Below are 16,539 nucleotides of genomic sequence, written 5' to 3'. Positions count from 1 at the left end.
ATGGCTAACTCGTTCGCGCGAGGGAGGCGATAATGCGTGAATTTCCCAATACGGATATTTTACCGCACCCGCATATCTACTCAAAAATTACTACATGGAAGAGGAACTACGGATATTTTACCACACCCGCATATCTGCCCTCTTTCATGAAGAAGATCTTCGTTGATCACAGCTTGAACGAGTTGGTTAATCATTTCTGAATGCTTTGCTTTGCCTATCATGTTACCGCAGCATATCGCTTGTCTGTTCTAATTGAAATTTCTGCATAATTGTAGCGCATTCCACTGGAATTTGTGGCTCTTCATGGTGCGGATCTGTCGATTGACCGTCGTCTCACCACGGCCCACGGGAAGGTTTGGCCAGTAAGGCTATTGAAGATCGCTAGTGGTTGCCACTTCTACACGGGATGGTCTGACTTCCGCTGTATTTACAACATTGTACACGACGATGTGCTTACGTTTACTATGGTGGACGCGTGCGTATTCCATGTGAAGCGCTACGACCCGAGAACGGGATGCCCTCGTCTCGACGATGTACAAGGTAATATTTTGCAAACATCATGTATACCGTTGTGGATGGTTTTTTGCCTCTGAACTGTAACATATTTTCAATAATATTTGACTAGATCTACGATATAGAGATTCCGACCACAACGATGCCCCGGATGTTGACACATCCGCCGACTACGAGCCATCGGACACAGAAGTGCTAGTCTCCTCGGACGACAATGACTATGCACCGGAAAGAGTACTGGTAGATGTTGATGGATGCCGACTTTCACCATTACTCTAGACAGGTCAAACATCAACCGGACCTTGGAGATTCCAATGGCTTTCTGGCGCCGCCACATTCGAATGATTTCGCTTGAACATCCGGTTTACTTCAATGTGAATGGAGACACTTCGTTTGTGACTCTCGAGCATAGTGACACCAAGATTTGGGTGAAAAAGAGATGGAGACGCTTCAAATCTTTCCGCAAGCTGGTGGTCGGCGTGCAATGCCACTTCAAACTCATTGATGCGAGTGATGTTCAGTTCTATGTGTGGTTTGATCGTCCCTAAATCAGTTGAGGTCCATCTATTTGTATCTTTTAGTGTATGGTGTGTTATAGCTTGGTATTTGGTGATGGTAGATCACCCCATTTTCCTGATCGGCTGTGGACTATATTAGCGTGTTAGGAGGTTATGTAGAAGTTGGTGATTGTGATTATTTTGCTACATTCATCACAATCAGATTAATGTAATGTATGCATCGAGGTATTGATAATGTTTATTCACTATCGCCTTCTCAGATCATTCTTGACCGAAAAAGGCTTACTCACATGCCTTTTCTTTATATTTCAAACGAAACATGTGAAACGTCGATGGCTATGGTTAAACTCGACATTCATTCACCATGAAATAACTTAACCAAAATGCATAAACAAAACATCGATTATATATGCGGACAAATAATTTGTTCTCAATACAACAAAACTGCAAACATTAGACCAATGTGATAATACAACAAAGTAAAATGAGTCAGACCATAAAATAGAAACTAAAACGTTGCAGCATTACATAAACCAGTACTCGAGATCACTTATTCATCACACACGTCCCAGTTCATCCATGAGTTCTATCGACCCACATATCACGTGCAAGATCATCCCTTTTTTGGGTCCATATCGCTGATGCTTCCACGCTACTAATGTTGTCACACCCTAATAGAGGGTCATTTTCATTTTCCTCGTCGATGTCAGCCTCATTGGCTAGCTCAGCCTCAACGGGATCAACCACCATTTCACTACGGATGAAATTGTGTAGAAGAAAGCAAGCAATTATGAGGCCCGTTTAACTTCTATCGGATAAAAGCTTGCGGATCGGAGGATACCCCATCGCATCTTCAGCACCGCGAACGATCTTTCAATGACATTCCTAGCCTTGGCGTGTCTAAGGTTAAACAACTCCTCTGGTGTTTGGGGTGCTTGCCTCCCAACGCCCCATTCCTTAAGGTGGTAACAGACAGCTTTGTATGGCGTCATGAAACCATCAGCGTTGGGATATGCATTGTCACATAGGTAGTAGCATCCTAAAGAATGAAACGAAGATTGAATCAAATATTTGTATACTAAGATATTAACAATCTACTTAACATTCCCTTTAGGAACTTTAAGACCTAAGAGCCTGCTTATGGCGTCCCTTAAAATTCTAGAATCAGCTGCGGAGCCTTCACCAAAAATATGTCATGGAGTGTCAGGATGCCTCGTAGCACGGTGTGTATATATTTGGAGACGGTCTGGGATGATCTCATAAAATTGTGCCCTACTATGCGCGATCTCTTGTGGTGGGATAGAACACACAAGAACATAGCGACCTGTTCTTCCACAGTAACTACCCTTTGGTCGATTAAACCCACACGGTCTCGAAGTATACGACATAGTCGCCCAAATGTGTTCCTATCCATTCTTAAATTATCAATACATGCCTGATCTGACACCCGAACAAGCCTGTCCAGCTGGCGTACATGGGCCAGAATGGAGTCCAGAACCTCTGACTGGCCTAAACGATTCCAACGTCTTCGCTTGCGGGTTTGCGGGGTTATCAGTGTGATCATAAAAGATATGAGTAACAAGTTAAGTTGGTAGTTCCTTATTATCTCTTCAATCATAACCAGCATGGTAGTCATGTCTGTTTCTGGCCCGAAATCCTGATTCATATTGCAACTCAATAAAATACCAATCAAATATCTACAGAAAACTAAAGAGAACTCAATTCCAAATAACAACGATCTAACAAAAAGAGGCTTAATTTTTAACACATCGTACTAATAGGTCGGCCAACTGGGTGAAAAAAAAAAAAACAACATTCAAGATCTTATTGGCATACGCATTCTACTGTCAAAGTGCATCCAACTAAGTTCCATACATCTACCCAGATTAACTATCGACTACCAAGTAGCGCACTGCACCGAACACGGTGGAACAGACCAATGACGATATAAACAAATAACCAAACCAAAAGCATTAAACAGACTATGCACAAATGCAAGGCCAACCGTTCAGAAAATTAGTATCTATACATTCAAATCATTGGGAATTAGGTCCTGCTGAAGATTGCCTAACCTTTCTGATGTCTTCATCGCTAGCCATTGAGATCCGACTTGCAGATGCCCAATCTTATTAATTCGGTACAAGCAATATCGGAGACATTACAAAATATTTTTTGCGATTACAATTTGAGAAGAATGTTTGCAATTCAACATTATTAAAAATTGATACAAGAAAATGCACTTACAATCTGAAATCGGCTTGGGCAGACGGCCGGAGAAAAATAAATTGTAAAATAAAATAAATCGGCGGCGATATCCTCAAGCGCGGCTAGAATATTGAGGTACATATGAGAAAGGGTTATATGGGGATTTAATGGTATCCTCACTGTCGGGGTTTGCAGCACACCAGCTTATCGGAGTCGAAAACCGTGATAGGTATATACAGGAAAACATGGTTGGTATCTTAAATTCTTCCGGGTTGGAAGGTGTATGCCGGGTCATCGTGTAACAATATCAGGGCTACCAAAGCATAGATACGCCCTAGATAAGGACTCTTATCTTACCCTCTTCGGGCAATCAAACACGCCCTAATTAGAGATAAATGTGTTATGTGGAGAAAATAAAGTGAGAGAGATTAAATAAAATATAGATAAAGGTGTTTCTATTTTTAGTAGTAGGTCATCCTGGTTGAATAAACCAAAAAGAAAAATGAAACATCTTCGGTTGGACCAAAGGGGTATCAATTATGATATACTCCCTCCGTCCAGCAATAGCAGTCCCATTTCTAAAAGGCACGGGTTTTAAGAAAATTTTGGAGTGTGTAATAAATGGTGTGTGATAGTGGAATTTTGGGTCCACTTAAAATATTTAATTTATAAATTCATCTTTTATGGTGCAATAATTTTTTTATTTTAGTTTTTTTTATCACTATTTTTATTCCAAATTATCCCACAATCAAAGTAAACAAAATTCACTAATTGTAGTCACAATATGAAGATTTAAACACCAAGAACGGAGCCAAACCAAACCAAACCAGCTCAAGGCAATACACGCAGCAAAAACCACACTTTAAATCAAACCCAATCTGAATCGATTTCAAAAGATGAGATTAATGAATCAAATCTAGCACCAAACTTAAATCAAAGATCAAAAATCGCAGAAAGGCAAATTCCACTATTATTACGGAGGAATAATTCCTTCGTATTTATAGAAATTAGGGGGCATAATGCACATGGATATAGTAAGTCTCGCTTGTGCTGGTTTAATGGTAGTCTTTACATTTTCCCTTTCACTCGTAGTGTGGGGAAGAAGTGGACTTTAGAAAGGCAACAAGAACAGACTTTTCAAGAACAATTTTTTTTGAAATTAATACTCCAATACAACAATGTTTTGGATCTTTGTCCAAATCAGGCACAGAACCAGTCGAAAAAACCTAATTACACTTAACACAACAATTAATTTTAAGAAGAGGAAGGGGATTAGGGTTCGCTGAGAGAGAGAGATAAGGGACAATTTTTGGACTGTATTCCAGAGAGAAGGAGATGACCGATTATGGTTCGATATGGGGTGGAGGAGGCGGCGCGGTGGAGGCGGTGGGCGATGAGGAGACGGTGGAGGCGGCGTGGTACGGCGGCGTGGTAGAGGCAGCGTGGTGGAGGCGACGGACGATAAGGAGGCGATGGCGATGGCAGCGGCGCGGTGGAGGCAGCATGGTGGAGGCGGCGGTGGAGGCGGTGGAGGATTAAGTTTTCCGAGAGAGAATGGGAGAATGAGAGAGAGAATGGAAATTAGGGAATCAATTTGGGGGGTTTTTGGATGGCATTTTTGAAATTTAAGTGAATGAGTAGGGTAATTAGATTGTCCAAATATGGTAAGTAGAACCGGGACTCCTATTCCCGGACGTCCCAAAATGGAAAAACGGGACTTCTATTGCTGGACGGAGGAAGTACTATATACTTTGTATTCCCTTATTATTACTGTATTCTACATGTTGATAAACTTCTTCATTCTATCTATCATGAAACTTATTAAGTTATTGTTATTGGTCAGATAGTTTTGGACTTTGTGTAATAGTTATTTTTTATATTAAATTTCTTTTAATTTAAATATTTAAATTTATATCTATAAATAATATTTTTTATTCCAATTTAGTAGTATATAAAATTATTTAGCAGTTTATTAATTTATATAAAATTTTATTTATATTTAATATTCAAGTTATATAATATATAATTATATCTTTATTTAATTTACTAATGGTTTGTGGTTACTTCTAAATTTTTTATTTTTATGTATGCATACTTATGTTATGTATTGAAATATTTATTTATTATTATATGCTTTTTTTTCTTTTTGATCTTTAGTCGCATCCTTTATCTCATCTTTTATCTGTAAATCTTAGTCAAATTAACCCATACTCTTTAATCCTTAGTTGCTTATTTCCTCTTTATCGTTTTATTATTTTATTTTACTCCATTCATACCAGAAATTAAAATTGTATAAAATCGTTTATCAAATATGACATGTTCCATTTAGAGTGGAGTGTGAGACACATTTTTCTTTTTGTTATTGTTTATTGTATTTTTAACTTTTTATAGTGGTATGAATATTTATTTTAATTAACACATATTCTTAAGTATAAATATTATTATATTCTCTTTATTCTTTTTTAAAATCTACTTATCTTAAAACTTATTTTCATTATTTGAAAATCTTATATCTCGTGCATAGCACGAGTGATAATACTTGTTCTCAAAACATACTATCTTTTTTGTTATCCTGATAATGGACCCTTTTTGTATCCTTTCTTTTATAAATTATTGTTTGAACATTTCTCGGAATCTCGACCTCTCTAAATTTCTTCTTGCCTATAGTATACACTTCCTCCGTCAACTAATTGACATAGTATTTCTTATTTAATAAAAAAATTGATACAATTTTGTTTTGTTAATAGAGTAAAAAGAGAATAAAGTAAAAAAATATTTAAATTAAATAAAAAATGATGTCCTATATACTTTTGAAAATGTGTCTAAAGGTATTAAAGAAAAATGTATGACTTAAAATTAGACAAATAAAGTGTATATAAATCTTGTCCATATATTAATTGGCCAATTATTTTCTTCATCTTCTCATTCATCCATATCTAGCATTTAAAAATGCGGAGTGCCTTTACGATGACATAAAATATTTCTCAAAATTAATTTTCTTTCTTGTAAGATGGCAATATTTATTAATATAGAACAGAATATAAGTTCAAATTTGGTAGTAGTATAATTAATTAAAAATAGAAAATGTAATAATAGTAGTAAATTCATTCAGTGTTTGTGTCTGGTTACATGGTCTACGAACGATTCCAATTCAGCACGAGCAGCGCCGCCTGGCTGAGCACCCCGCCTTACAGCAGCGCCCAGCTCCTTCGCCCTCCGCCGCATCTCAACCCCTTCCTCCGACGTCATCAACTTCCTCACCACCTCCGCAATACTCCCCGCCTTCACAACCTCCTTCCTCTCTCTCCACTCTCTCACCGCAACTCCCACTCTCAACACTTGTGTAATCAGCTCAGTGTTCCTGGGCTGATCCGAATGCATAGGCCACGCCGCCATCGCCACTCCCGTCGTCACACTCTCGATGCACGAATTCCACCCACAGTGGCTCATAAACCCCCCTATCGCCGGATGCGCCAGGATCTGCGGCTGCGGCGCCCACCCTCTCTCCACCATCCCCACCCCTTCCACCCTCTCCTCGAACCCCTCCGGCACCCTAGCTCGCCGGATCTGGTCATCAAACACGTCGCCTCTATCGGCATCTCTCAGCACCCATAAGAATTTCACTCCGCTCTGCTCCAATCCGAAGGCGAGCTCCCTGATTTCATCGTCCGACATCGAAATCGTGGTGCCGAACGCAACGTAGATCACGGAATCCGGATCGTGTTGATCGAGCCAATCTAGGGTTCTGTGAGATTGATTTTCATCCGGCGGCGGCAGGATCGGAGCTATCGCCCAATTCCGCACCGACTGTTCTCTCTCTAGCATCTCCAGATACGGCGATTCGATCAATCTGCAGGTGTTGTACAGATCTCCGGATCTCAATTTCAGCGGCTCCTGTTGCAGCATCGTGAGATTTCGGATCTCCTCCGGCAATTCGTCCTCTTCGAAAGAGGATACCGCTTTCAATTCGTCTCTGGCGAAGTAGGAAGCGAGAGAGTAAGCAGAGATGCACCAGAGCGCGTAGGATTCGGCGTTAGGAATCGAGGCGACGTCCTGGACCGCGGCCGCCATCATCGAGTCGTGAACGACGACGATTCGCTTGAATTTCGCGGCGACGTCGGTGAGGAAGGCGGCGAGCGGTTCTCGGAGGGCTAAGGAGGCCGTCCAGGCGGGCTGGAGCTGCGTGGGGAATTTGATTGAGGAGTTAGGATCGGGGAGAGGAGAGGCGAAGGGAGGAGTGGGAAGGTCGTGGAAGTGGATTTGGGCGACGTTCAAGCCGTTGAGGCGAGCTCGGGCTTGGCGGTTGTGGATGGCGGCGGCGGCGTAGTAGACGGGGAGGCCGTGGGAGGAGAGGAGGGCGGAGATCTGAAGCAGCTGGTTGAGGTGGCCTTGCCCCGGAAATGGAACTGTGATCACTGCAATTTCATGCTTCTCCATTGAGGTAAGTAAGCTCTTTGATGATGCTTCTCACTTTTCATTTCTTATCGTCTTTATATACCTGAATTATATATCTCTTAGGCTCCAACCAATTGAAAACACCAAATTTGACTTCGCCACTGCAAAAACTCATCCACTATTTTTTGCATTTTCATAAAACTTTACATCGCTAATTTATTTTAATTATGTTTCATTATAAAATTTAAAGGGAATTACATATTTAGTCCTATATATTGTACTAATATTATCTGTGGTTTCTATTTTTTAAAAATATGACATATAGTATCGATGAAATGATTTTTGCGGTTGTTGATATTTTAAAAATAAAGTACTCGGTAAGAGCTTCAAATTCTTGAGTTAGAAAAAAATGGTTGAATATATATTTTAATAAGGAGAGAGTATACCTAACAGTAAAAGCTCCATGTTCTTGAATGAAAAAAATAGTTGAATATTTTAATAAGAAGAGAGGAGATAAATTTATTTCCTAATATAAAATAAAAGATGGACATTTTAAATGGGATGGGGGAAGTATTTATTTATATTTTTTTCATTAGAGAGACAATTATCACTTTGACACACTTGGTTCATGCATTCCTACTTTACTCTTCCTAGAAACTTCGTCAACATCGCGACACATACTTAAAGGAAAATGAATGAATCAAAGTGATAATTTCTCTCATGAAAAAGACATAAATAACCCTTAAGCCTTGATGATATTTTTGGTCAAAAATGCAAAACTCCCGTCGGTGATATTATATCAATCTCGATTGAAGGTCTAGTGATATTTTTGAAAAATACGAATCCAAAGATGACATTAATACAATGCCAATAGACTAAAAATATAGTTCTCTCTAAAATTAATATACTAATAGAAAAAATTAAGATTTGCATTTTTTTTTTTTTTAACTCTGTATTATTTCTTAAAATCGTGTGAGAAAGGTGTGCTTCATGTTGGTGGATATCATGCAGTACAGTGTGTTGGCCCTTGGATTTGGGTTGATTTATATTTTGTAGATGCTTGCTTGATTTCCAAGAATATCTTGGAGAAAAAGTTCAAAAACGTGGGGAGCAAGAATGTTCTTTTGAGAGATTTTTGGCTTTTTGAGGTGGGTCAAAGTATATTCAATTATACAATTAGGCCTATAAAAATCGAATTTTAGCATTCATCCATCTCATATCCATAGTCCGATTTGGTTGCGACTCATTCATCCATAAATTTATCATATAGATTTACAGATTTATATAATTCTTTTGATTTAAATTAATTTTTCTAAAACTATACTCCATTTAAATTTTTACGATTATTGACATTAGAGGATGTCTGTTGACGTAGTGGTGTTGACATTTTATACAATAACTATTGACATAGTAGTAGGGTATGGTCATTATATGTTTATCTCTTCGTCAAGTTTGCACGAAAACGCCTTAGGCAGCCCCTTCCGTATATTTTGAAACCTTCACCCTAATTAATATTGATGTCGTCATCGTCGTCTCCTCTTAATCAAGGACGGAGGGAGTAGTTTATAAGTAATGCGTAGTTATTCAATTAAATACGGTATTTGATTATGTATATTAATGTTTTTTGTCCTCAAAATTAGATTACACACAACTAATAATGTGGACCCCACATTTTACTAACACTACTTACAATACTTTTCTTCATTTCTTACTTTTTCTCTTATCTTTCTCTTACTTATACTATTTGCATATTAAAACTTGTATCTTTTATAAGTTTGACTATGTTTTAGGACGGAGAGAACATCAAATTAAAGATTATTTTATAAGGTCTCTAATGAGATCCTAATTGCATATGTTCAGATAGATAGATATTGATGAAAATTAAAAAATTTTATTTGAATTTTTGTATAATTCAATAAAAAATTTAATATCAACTTATCTATCTCAATATAATACATAAACAATAATCATAATACTTTTTTGAGTAAAGGCCAAAACTGGTCTTGAACATATGCTCATTTTATGATTTTGGTCTTATACTTTATCTTTTGAATTCTTGCATCCTGAACATTTCAACTCGGATCACAATTGGTCCTACACTAACAATTCCGTTAATTTTAAAATAGTTTTAACCCAATTTTGACCGATTTTTAAAGGGTTTTAACCCGAATGGGACCGTTAAAAAAACATCAAAATTGGTCAAAATCGGGGTAAAACCGTTTAAAAATTGACGGAAGACCAATTGTGATTCAAGCTGAAATGTTGCAAAAATTCAAAAGATGAAGTACAGGACCAAAATCATAAAATGGGTATATGTTCAGGACTACTTTTGGCCTTTACTCTACTTTTTTATTAATATACTTTCTATTTCAAATTTTTTTGAAGGTATCTTTAGCCCTCATCAAATTAATGTCTTTAATGTTTAAATTGCTGGAGGTTTAACTCTTTAAGGGAAAGAAGGGCTGGAATTTAAAATCGGAGAGAAAAAAACTTACAACAAGAGCGATATGGAGTTGGGAAGAAGTTGAATTAACAAAAGTTGTTGAATTAATACAATTATAATAAAATTGGAAAAGTCATTCTCCTCCTACCTGTATAAAAATGTGTAGCAGTTTTTTGTGTTTATAAGAATAGTAGAAAGTGTCAGAATATTAAAACTTGAAGTTATCATCTTTTTTTAAAAATAATTAGTCATAAATTTGATAAGTATGCATTTTTTTTTATGATATATATAATATACTCCCTCCATATCAAATTAATTTATGTATTCCCTCCGGTCACGTAGTAAAAGAATTTTATTTTGAACACTTATTTTAAAAAAATAAAGAGTAACAAATAATTAAAGAGGAGAGAAAATAAAGTAAGAGAAACAATAATGTAGAGAAAATTCTTCCCTACATTATTGTCAGTATTCTCTAGATTATTGTCTCTCTTACTTTACTCTTTCCACTTCAACTATTTATTACTCCTTATTATTTTTTAAAACGAGTGCTCAAAACGAAACGCCTCAATAAGACGGATGGAGTATTTCTTTCGGGCACGGGATTTAAAGCATTCATATCCGCCGTCCCTTATCCATCCTGCTCTTAACTAATCATGAATCTCACACTACTTTTTACCCCATCCCTTCTTTAAAAGACAATACTTGCAAACATTTTACCTTAACCATTCTCTCCTTTCACTATTCATGGTTCCACTACTTCATTTACAATTTAAAAATGCAATTAATAATAAAATATACTTTAACAAAACTTCACGAAAAAAACTGAAATTTACATTACAATTTGCTAAATATAAAAAAATACATAAATAAATTGCTTTATCTTTTGTAGTGATATTAATTTATCATCTTCTGATTTTTTTTATAAACTAATTTAATTCTTCATTTTTAACAGCATTTAAAAATTGTCTTTCAACCCTCGGCTTTAATAAATGTGTGTGTCTAGGCATGGATCACCTGATACACTTCCTATTCCGTTTGTAATACACCGTTTAAAAGTGGACAAATGGAACCTATATTAATAAAAAATCCATTCCCTGTACAACCTCTCTCCTCTCTATTTTCTTTTTTACTATTCCAACCGTCCAATAATAAGAGTCATATTTGGTTTAGACGAGTTTTAAGAAATGTAAAGAAAAGTATTTGGTTTGAACGAGTTTTAAGAAAGGTAAAAAAAGTGGATTGAATAAGTTAGTGGAGGTAAATCCCACTTATACATATTAGTTTTTTTTTTTTTTAAAGTGAGTGGAATAAGTAGGTGGATGTGAGGCTTATTTAATATTTATGGACTCTTATTGTAGGATGGACGAAAATGGTAAAATATAATTCTTATTATGAGATGGAGGGAGTATTTTTAATATAATTAATTGCATAAAAAATGTAATAGTAAGTTAATTAGCTTTACCAAAAATTTGAACGTGGAAAACGTGAATTTTTTCTAGAAGTATTCTTCTTTTCGAAAAATGTAAATTTTTTGTACTCTAAACAACCAAAGCATATTGACTTTAAAGTGAAAAACCCAAATTTTAATTCTCCAATAAGTTATGCATTTTGTTATTTTTTTTAGGAATCATATTAACATTTATATTCTATTTTATATATTAAGCTAATATAGTCCTTTAAATTATAGTCAAATTTACTTCAAAAATACAAAAAATAAGATTTAAAACAAATCAGAAAAACTTATACGGAGTACTACCGTTTTATATTTTTAAACGATCAAATACATTATACTTGCATCCTAAATATAATCAATCCTTTTCAAATAAGTAAAAATTTGACTTTAAAATTGGATCAAGTCTAAATTTTGACTCATAAACCCCACAATACACTAATACTAGTAGTACCTTTTTTTTTCTCTCTTTTACTTTTTTCCATTTCTCTTATTTTATCAATTGGACATTAAATACTTACAAGTTTATCTATTTTTTTAGGACAGAGGAAATACACAATGGACAAGTGAACCCTCGACTATATAAAGTGCATATTTACACAAAACCAAAATCCCTCTTCTTCATCTTTTTCCTTAATACACTTGTGAATAGTCATGGAAACTGAAATAAATTGGAAAAGAAGAGAACATTAGCCACCCTTGCCAAAAGAGATATGCCAGCATCCTTGGCTTTCTTCGATAGAGTAGCTTGATGAAAACAAATTCTATCTTCAACAAGATCAGTCATTTGCAACAATTATCAACATGGCTAAGCATGTATAGAATTCAAAGCTCATTCCATAATAATTTCATACTTGAATGGTTGAGCATTACGCTGCCAAGATCTGTGTTGAAATGCTGCTCCAATAGAAATAAAAATGATCTTTGTCAAATGGTGAATACTTTATTTATAGCTTTGTGTCAATGGATCCCTAGCAGGTTTATACTATCATAGAAGCCGTACATCAAAGATTTCAACTACAGCTGGATTCAATCAGCAATCATCCTGTCAAGGTGACTTCCAAATGCTCTCCAAAGACCACCAATGGATTCATCTTTGAAAGAGCTTCGCGTGAGTATCTCACGCGCCTCAATCGGTGCATGAATGAATTTAAATATTTACAAGTTTTAGGTTAATTTTGAATATTTATAACTTTTAGGCATAACTATTTTAATTCATATAATTATAAAGGCATGACCATTTTAATGCAGATTCTTTTTAACATTAAATTTTAGGGTTTTTGGCTTTAAAAATCAAAAACTTTCACTGAATTCCGGTTTTTCCCACGAACTATGAGATTGGTTTTTAAAACCACGAACTTTCACATCGTTTGCTATTTTCCAACCCGACTCGAATAACACATTTCCGGTGCAGAAGCTGTCCAACGTGGACAGTCGCAAAAATGAGATGGACGTCGGTTTTATGACCCTTAAATGACGTTGTTTTACCCTCAATCACAATTAAAACACTTAAATGATCAAAATCAATCAAAATCTCGTAAACCCTAAACGAAATCGTCAGATTCGAATTCAGTCAGATTTTGTTCATCTTCATTTCGAATTCAGTCGTTCCTCAGGTAGGCGAATCAATTTTGGGTGTTAGGGTTTCATCTTCAGAATCGTCATCACAAATCGTCCGCACAAATCGTTCTCAAATGTGCTATTCGGGTCGGGTTGGAAAATAGCAAACGATGTGAAAGTTCGTGGTTTTAAAAACCAATCTCATAGTTCGTGGGAAAAACCAAAATTCGGTGAAAGTTTTTGGATTTTAAATCCAAAAACCCTAAATTTTATATCAATATTTAATGTACTAGTAAAGTAACTGAAAATTTGTGAGATGATGCTTAGTGGCCGAAATTGCTCCCAATTAATTTTCAAATTTTATTATTAATATAATAGTGTAAATAATGGAACGTCCAACTTTATTATGCATTTAATATCCAAAATTTATGTAAATTAAATTGTAAGATTTGGAGTACAATAGTCAATGTTTAAATTTAATAGTAGTAATAACATGTTGATATAAAATTTAAAACTGTCATTGTGGGGTTTTAATATTGAGGAAATTAAAAGTTGTTACTCCATCCGTTCCACTTTAGCAGTCCCAGTTATTTTTGATATATTTAAAAGTTACGAGATGAATTTGAATACTTATAAAATATTTAATAATAGTTATAGCGTGGAATTTGTATTGAGGTGGCTGTTATAATTTCATCCCATTATCTATACATATATAAAAGGGGAGTTTTGGGGGTATTTATGGAATTAACAAGGGACTTTTGGGGGTATTTATGTAATCACAATTCTTGACACTAGAATGAAATTCTCACGAAAATTAATTAGCTTCTGCCACATGAAAAGGTGCTATAATTTCTTATATTCTTTGACATAAATGACATTTTTTAATTCTTAGTTTGCTTAGTTTCGTTCAGAATGTGTAGTAATAATAGTTCGCTCTTTTTAATTATCATTTCATTTTCTATTTGTGGTCATTATTAATTTTAATGGTTAATTCTGATTTATTGTAATAAGCAACACATTTTTATTAAATTTGTGGTAATTCATGTATTTTGTTTAAATAATACACTTCTATCTATCTATACACATATAAAAAGGAAGTTTTGAAAATATTTACAAAAACTGCCTAACTAATTTTAAAATTATAATCTAATTAAAACTATTCTTTGTTAATGAATTTAAGGGAGTTAATGGATACAAATAAATGCCGTAGTATTATTAAACATCACGTTTATTGAGAGAGAAACAGTTTTTCCGTTTCAAAAACTCCATGAATTCCATTCTCTTCTACTTCCCACACATTTATGCCATTAATTTTCTATGCTTCTTTCAACTTCTTTTCTCCTGTAAATTCTGGTATAGATGATGATAATGGATATGGATGGATGAGGTTTTTTGAAGCTGCGCGACAGCAATGGGGAAGAGAACCGGGAGTTTCGGAAAGAGGAGGAACAAGACACACACACATACAACTGGAGTGTGAAGGCCATCCGTAGAAAGACCACCGGAACTGGTCGCACGAGGTACCTCCGCAATGTACCCCTTAGATTCAAGACCAATTTCAGAGAAGGTACCAAGGCTGCACCAAGGAAGAAGGCCGCAGCTGTCTCTGCTTAAGGTCAAGGGTGCATTTGTTCCTGCTTATCTTTATTTCGATCTTAGATAGGGATGTCAATGTAGCCTGCAACCCGTGAGCTGGTCTGAATAGCCCGCCAAATTTATAGGATTAGGGTTGAACTTTTATAACCCGAAAGAAATCACAACCCGACAAGCCCGCACCCGATTAACCCGCAACCCGTTAGGGCCAGACCCGAAAACCCGATGAGCTGGCCCGGAAACCCGATAAATTTTTTATTATTGCAATTTTTACTCCTAATTCGACATTTCATTGATTGATTTTATAATTATAGATAACTAAAAAAAGCAACTTTCAATTTTTATATTAAATATATAAATTATATATTGAATTTTTATTAATATAATAATTGATAAATAAACTAAAAACTTTAAATTCACTAAAAAATTATTTAAATTTCTAAAATATGCATTAAAATTTTACGAAATATCTCAAATATTAGTATTTGATCATGTTTATGATTGAGTTTAAGCATATATCTCACGTTTATCATTATTAAATATTTTACATTTTATGAATATAACTAATTTTCATCATTATTTATGGGATTGATCGCATGTTAATCTTATCGGTAGCAACCCGATTAACCGATGTCAATATCACAATGATCAACAAATTCTTTAGTTAGCTTTGTATTTTTATTTTTTCATGAATTAATTAAAACGTTAGAGAAATATAATATAGATGATGGTCACTTTTTAACATTATGAGTTAGTAAAAATTGAAAAAAAACAAAAAGTTTTTAAAACAAAATAACATAAATGATATTGGCTTATCAAATCTTAAAAATTAATATTGACGATGGTCATTTATTTAAGACAATTTGCTAGTTACATATTTACAGCCAAGCTTTAGGTAAAAAAAAACTCTACTATCAATAAGGATTATCAAATAGGCCGACTAAGTGTAAAATATCGAATATCGAATACAGATCTAAAACCCCCAAAATAGAATAAGTGATCAACAGAGTAAAATTGAAGTGGGACAAAGGGAGAATTTTATTGATATTTGGCTCATTTGTTGGTCATGATGAGTACTCCCTCCGTCCCGGATAATTCGGGTCACTTTGACTCGGGCACGGGTTTTAAGAATTGTAATGAAAAGTGGGTTGAAAAAGTTAGTGAAATGTGAGTTCTACCTTTATATATTAGTTTTATAATGAAATGTGAGTAGGAATGGGTGAAGTGGGACAAATTATGTGGGACGGACCGAAATGAAAAACTGGGACGAATTATCCGGGACGGAGGGAGTATATTTTAAAGTTAAGGGTTTAGGATTTAGGTTTCAGGGTTTGGGTTTTTAGTGTATAGGGTCACTAGATTAAAATGAAATGAAGCTCGACCAAGAAGTGTCTCACCAGTGCAATCTTAAATTATAGCTCTTGATAAACAATATCTTAAATTAATTTTACATTTCATATGCTACAAAGTTGGGGATTTTCAGTTTTTCGGTAGTATATTTTAGTCATTTACAAAAAAATGTTCTTATTTTTGAAATAATTTTATAAAATAATTATTATTGTTGGATATTTAGAATATATCTATCTATATATACATATATAAAATGGTAGTTTTGGAAAATTTTAAAATAATGTTGTTTTAATTAAAAATTATCTATCAATTAAAATTATTTTTATTATTTGAAAGGTCAAATAATTATAACTCCATATATAAAATGGGCCAAATATCAATAAATAAGAGGCTGTAAATATCAATGATAAATGCAGTTTCATCATTTAATTTAAAATTAAAAATTAATATTTTAAAAATATATTAATCTGTGTATAGCACAGACGTGATACTAGTAATAGTTAGAGTGGAAG

General features: G+C 34.7%; 1 protein-coding gene across 1 annotated transcript; it reads right to left on the bottom strand.

Annotated features, from left to right (window-relative positions):
• Positions 1-6,277: 6,277 nt before the first annotated feature.
• Positions 6,278-7,706, bottom strand: LOC125215823 (zeatin O-xylosyltransferase-like). The gene has a single exon (XM_048117390.1). It carries the CDS (start codon positions 7,671-7,673, stop codon positions 6,345-6,347), a length of 1,329 nt encoding a protein of 442 aa, XP_047973347.1. The 5' UTR covers positions 7,674-7,706; the 3' UTR covers positions 6,278-6,344.
• Between the last annotated feature and the right edge of the window lie 8,833 nt (positions 7,707-16,539).

This window comes from Salvia hispanica, chromosome 3 (genome assembly GCF_023119035.1).
Source record: "Salvia hispanica cultivar TCC Black 2014 chromosome 3, UniMelb_Shisp_WGS_1.0, whole genome shotgun sequence".
Taxonomy (NCBI): Eukaryota; Viridiplantae; Streptophyta; class Magnoliopsida; order Lamiales; family Lamiaceae; genus Salvia; species Salvia hispanica.
Note: the sequence above shows the minus strand (reverse complement) of the source record. Positions and strands in the feature narration are given on the sequence as shown.

What these genes read in the sequence shown, in the direction of transcription:
- LOC125215823 (XM_048117390.1), bottom strand. Translation starts at nt 7,673, where the DNA reads ATGGAGAAGCATGAAATTGCAGTGATCACAGTTCCATTTCCGGGGCAA.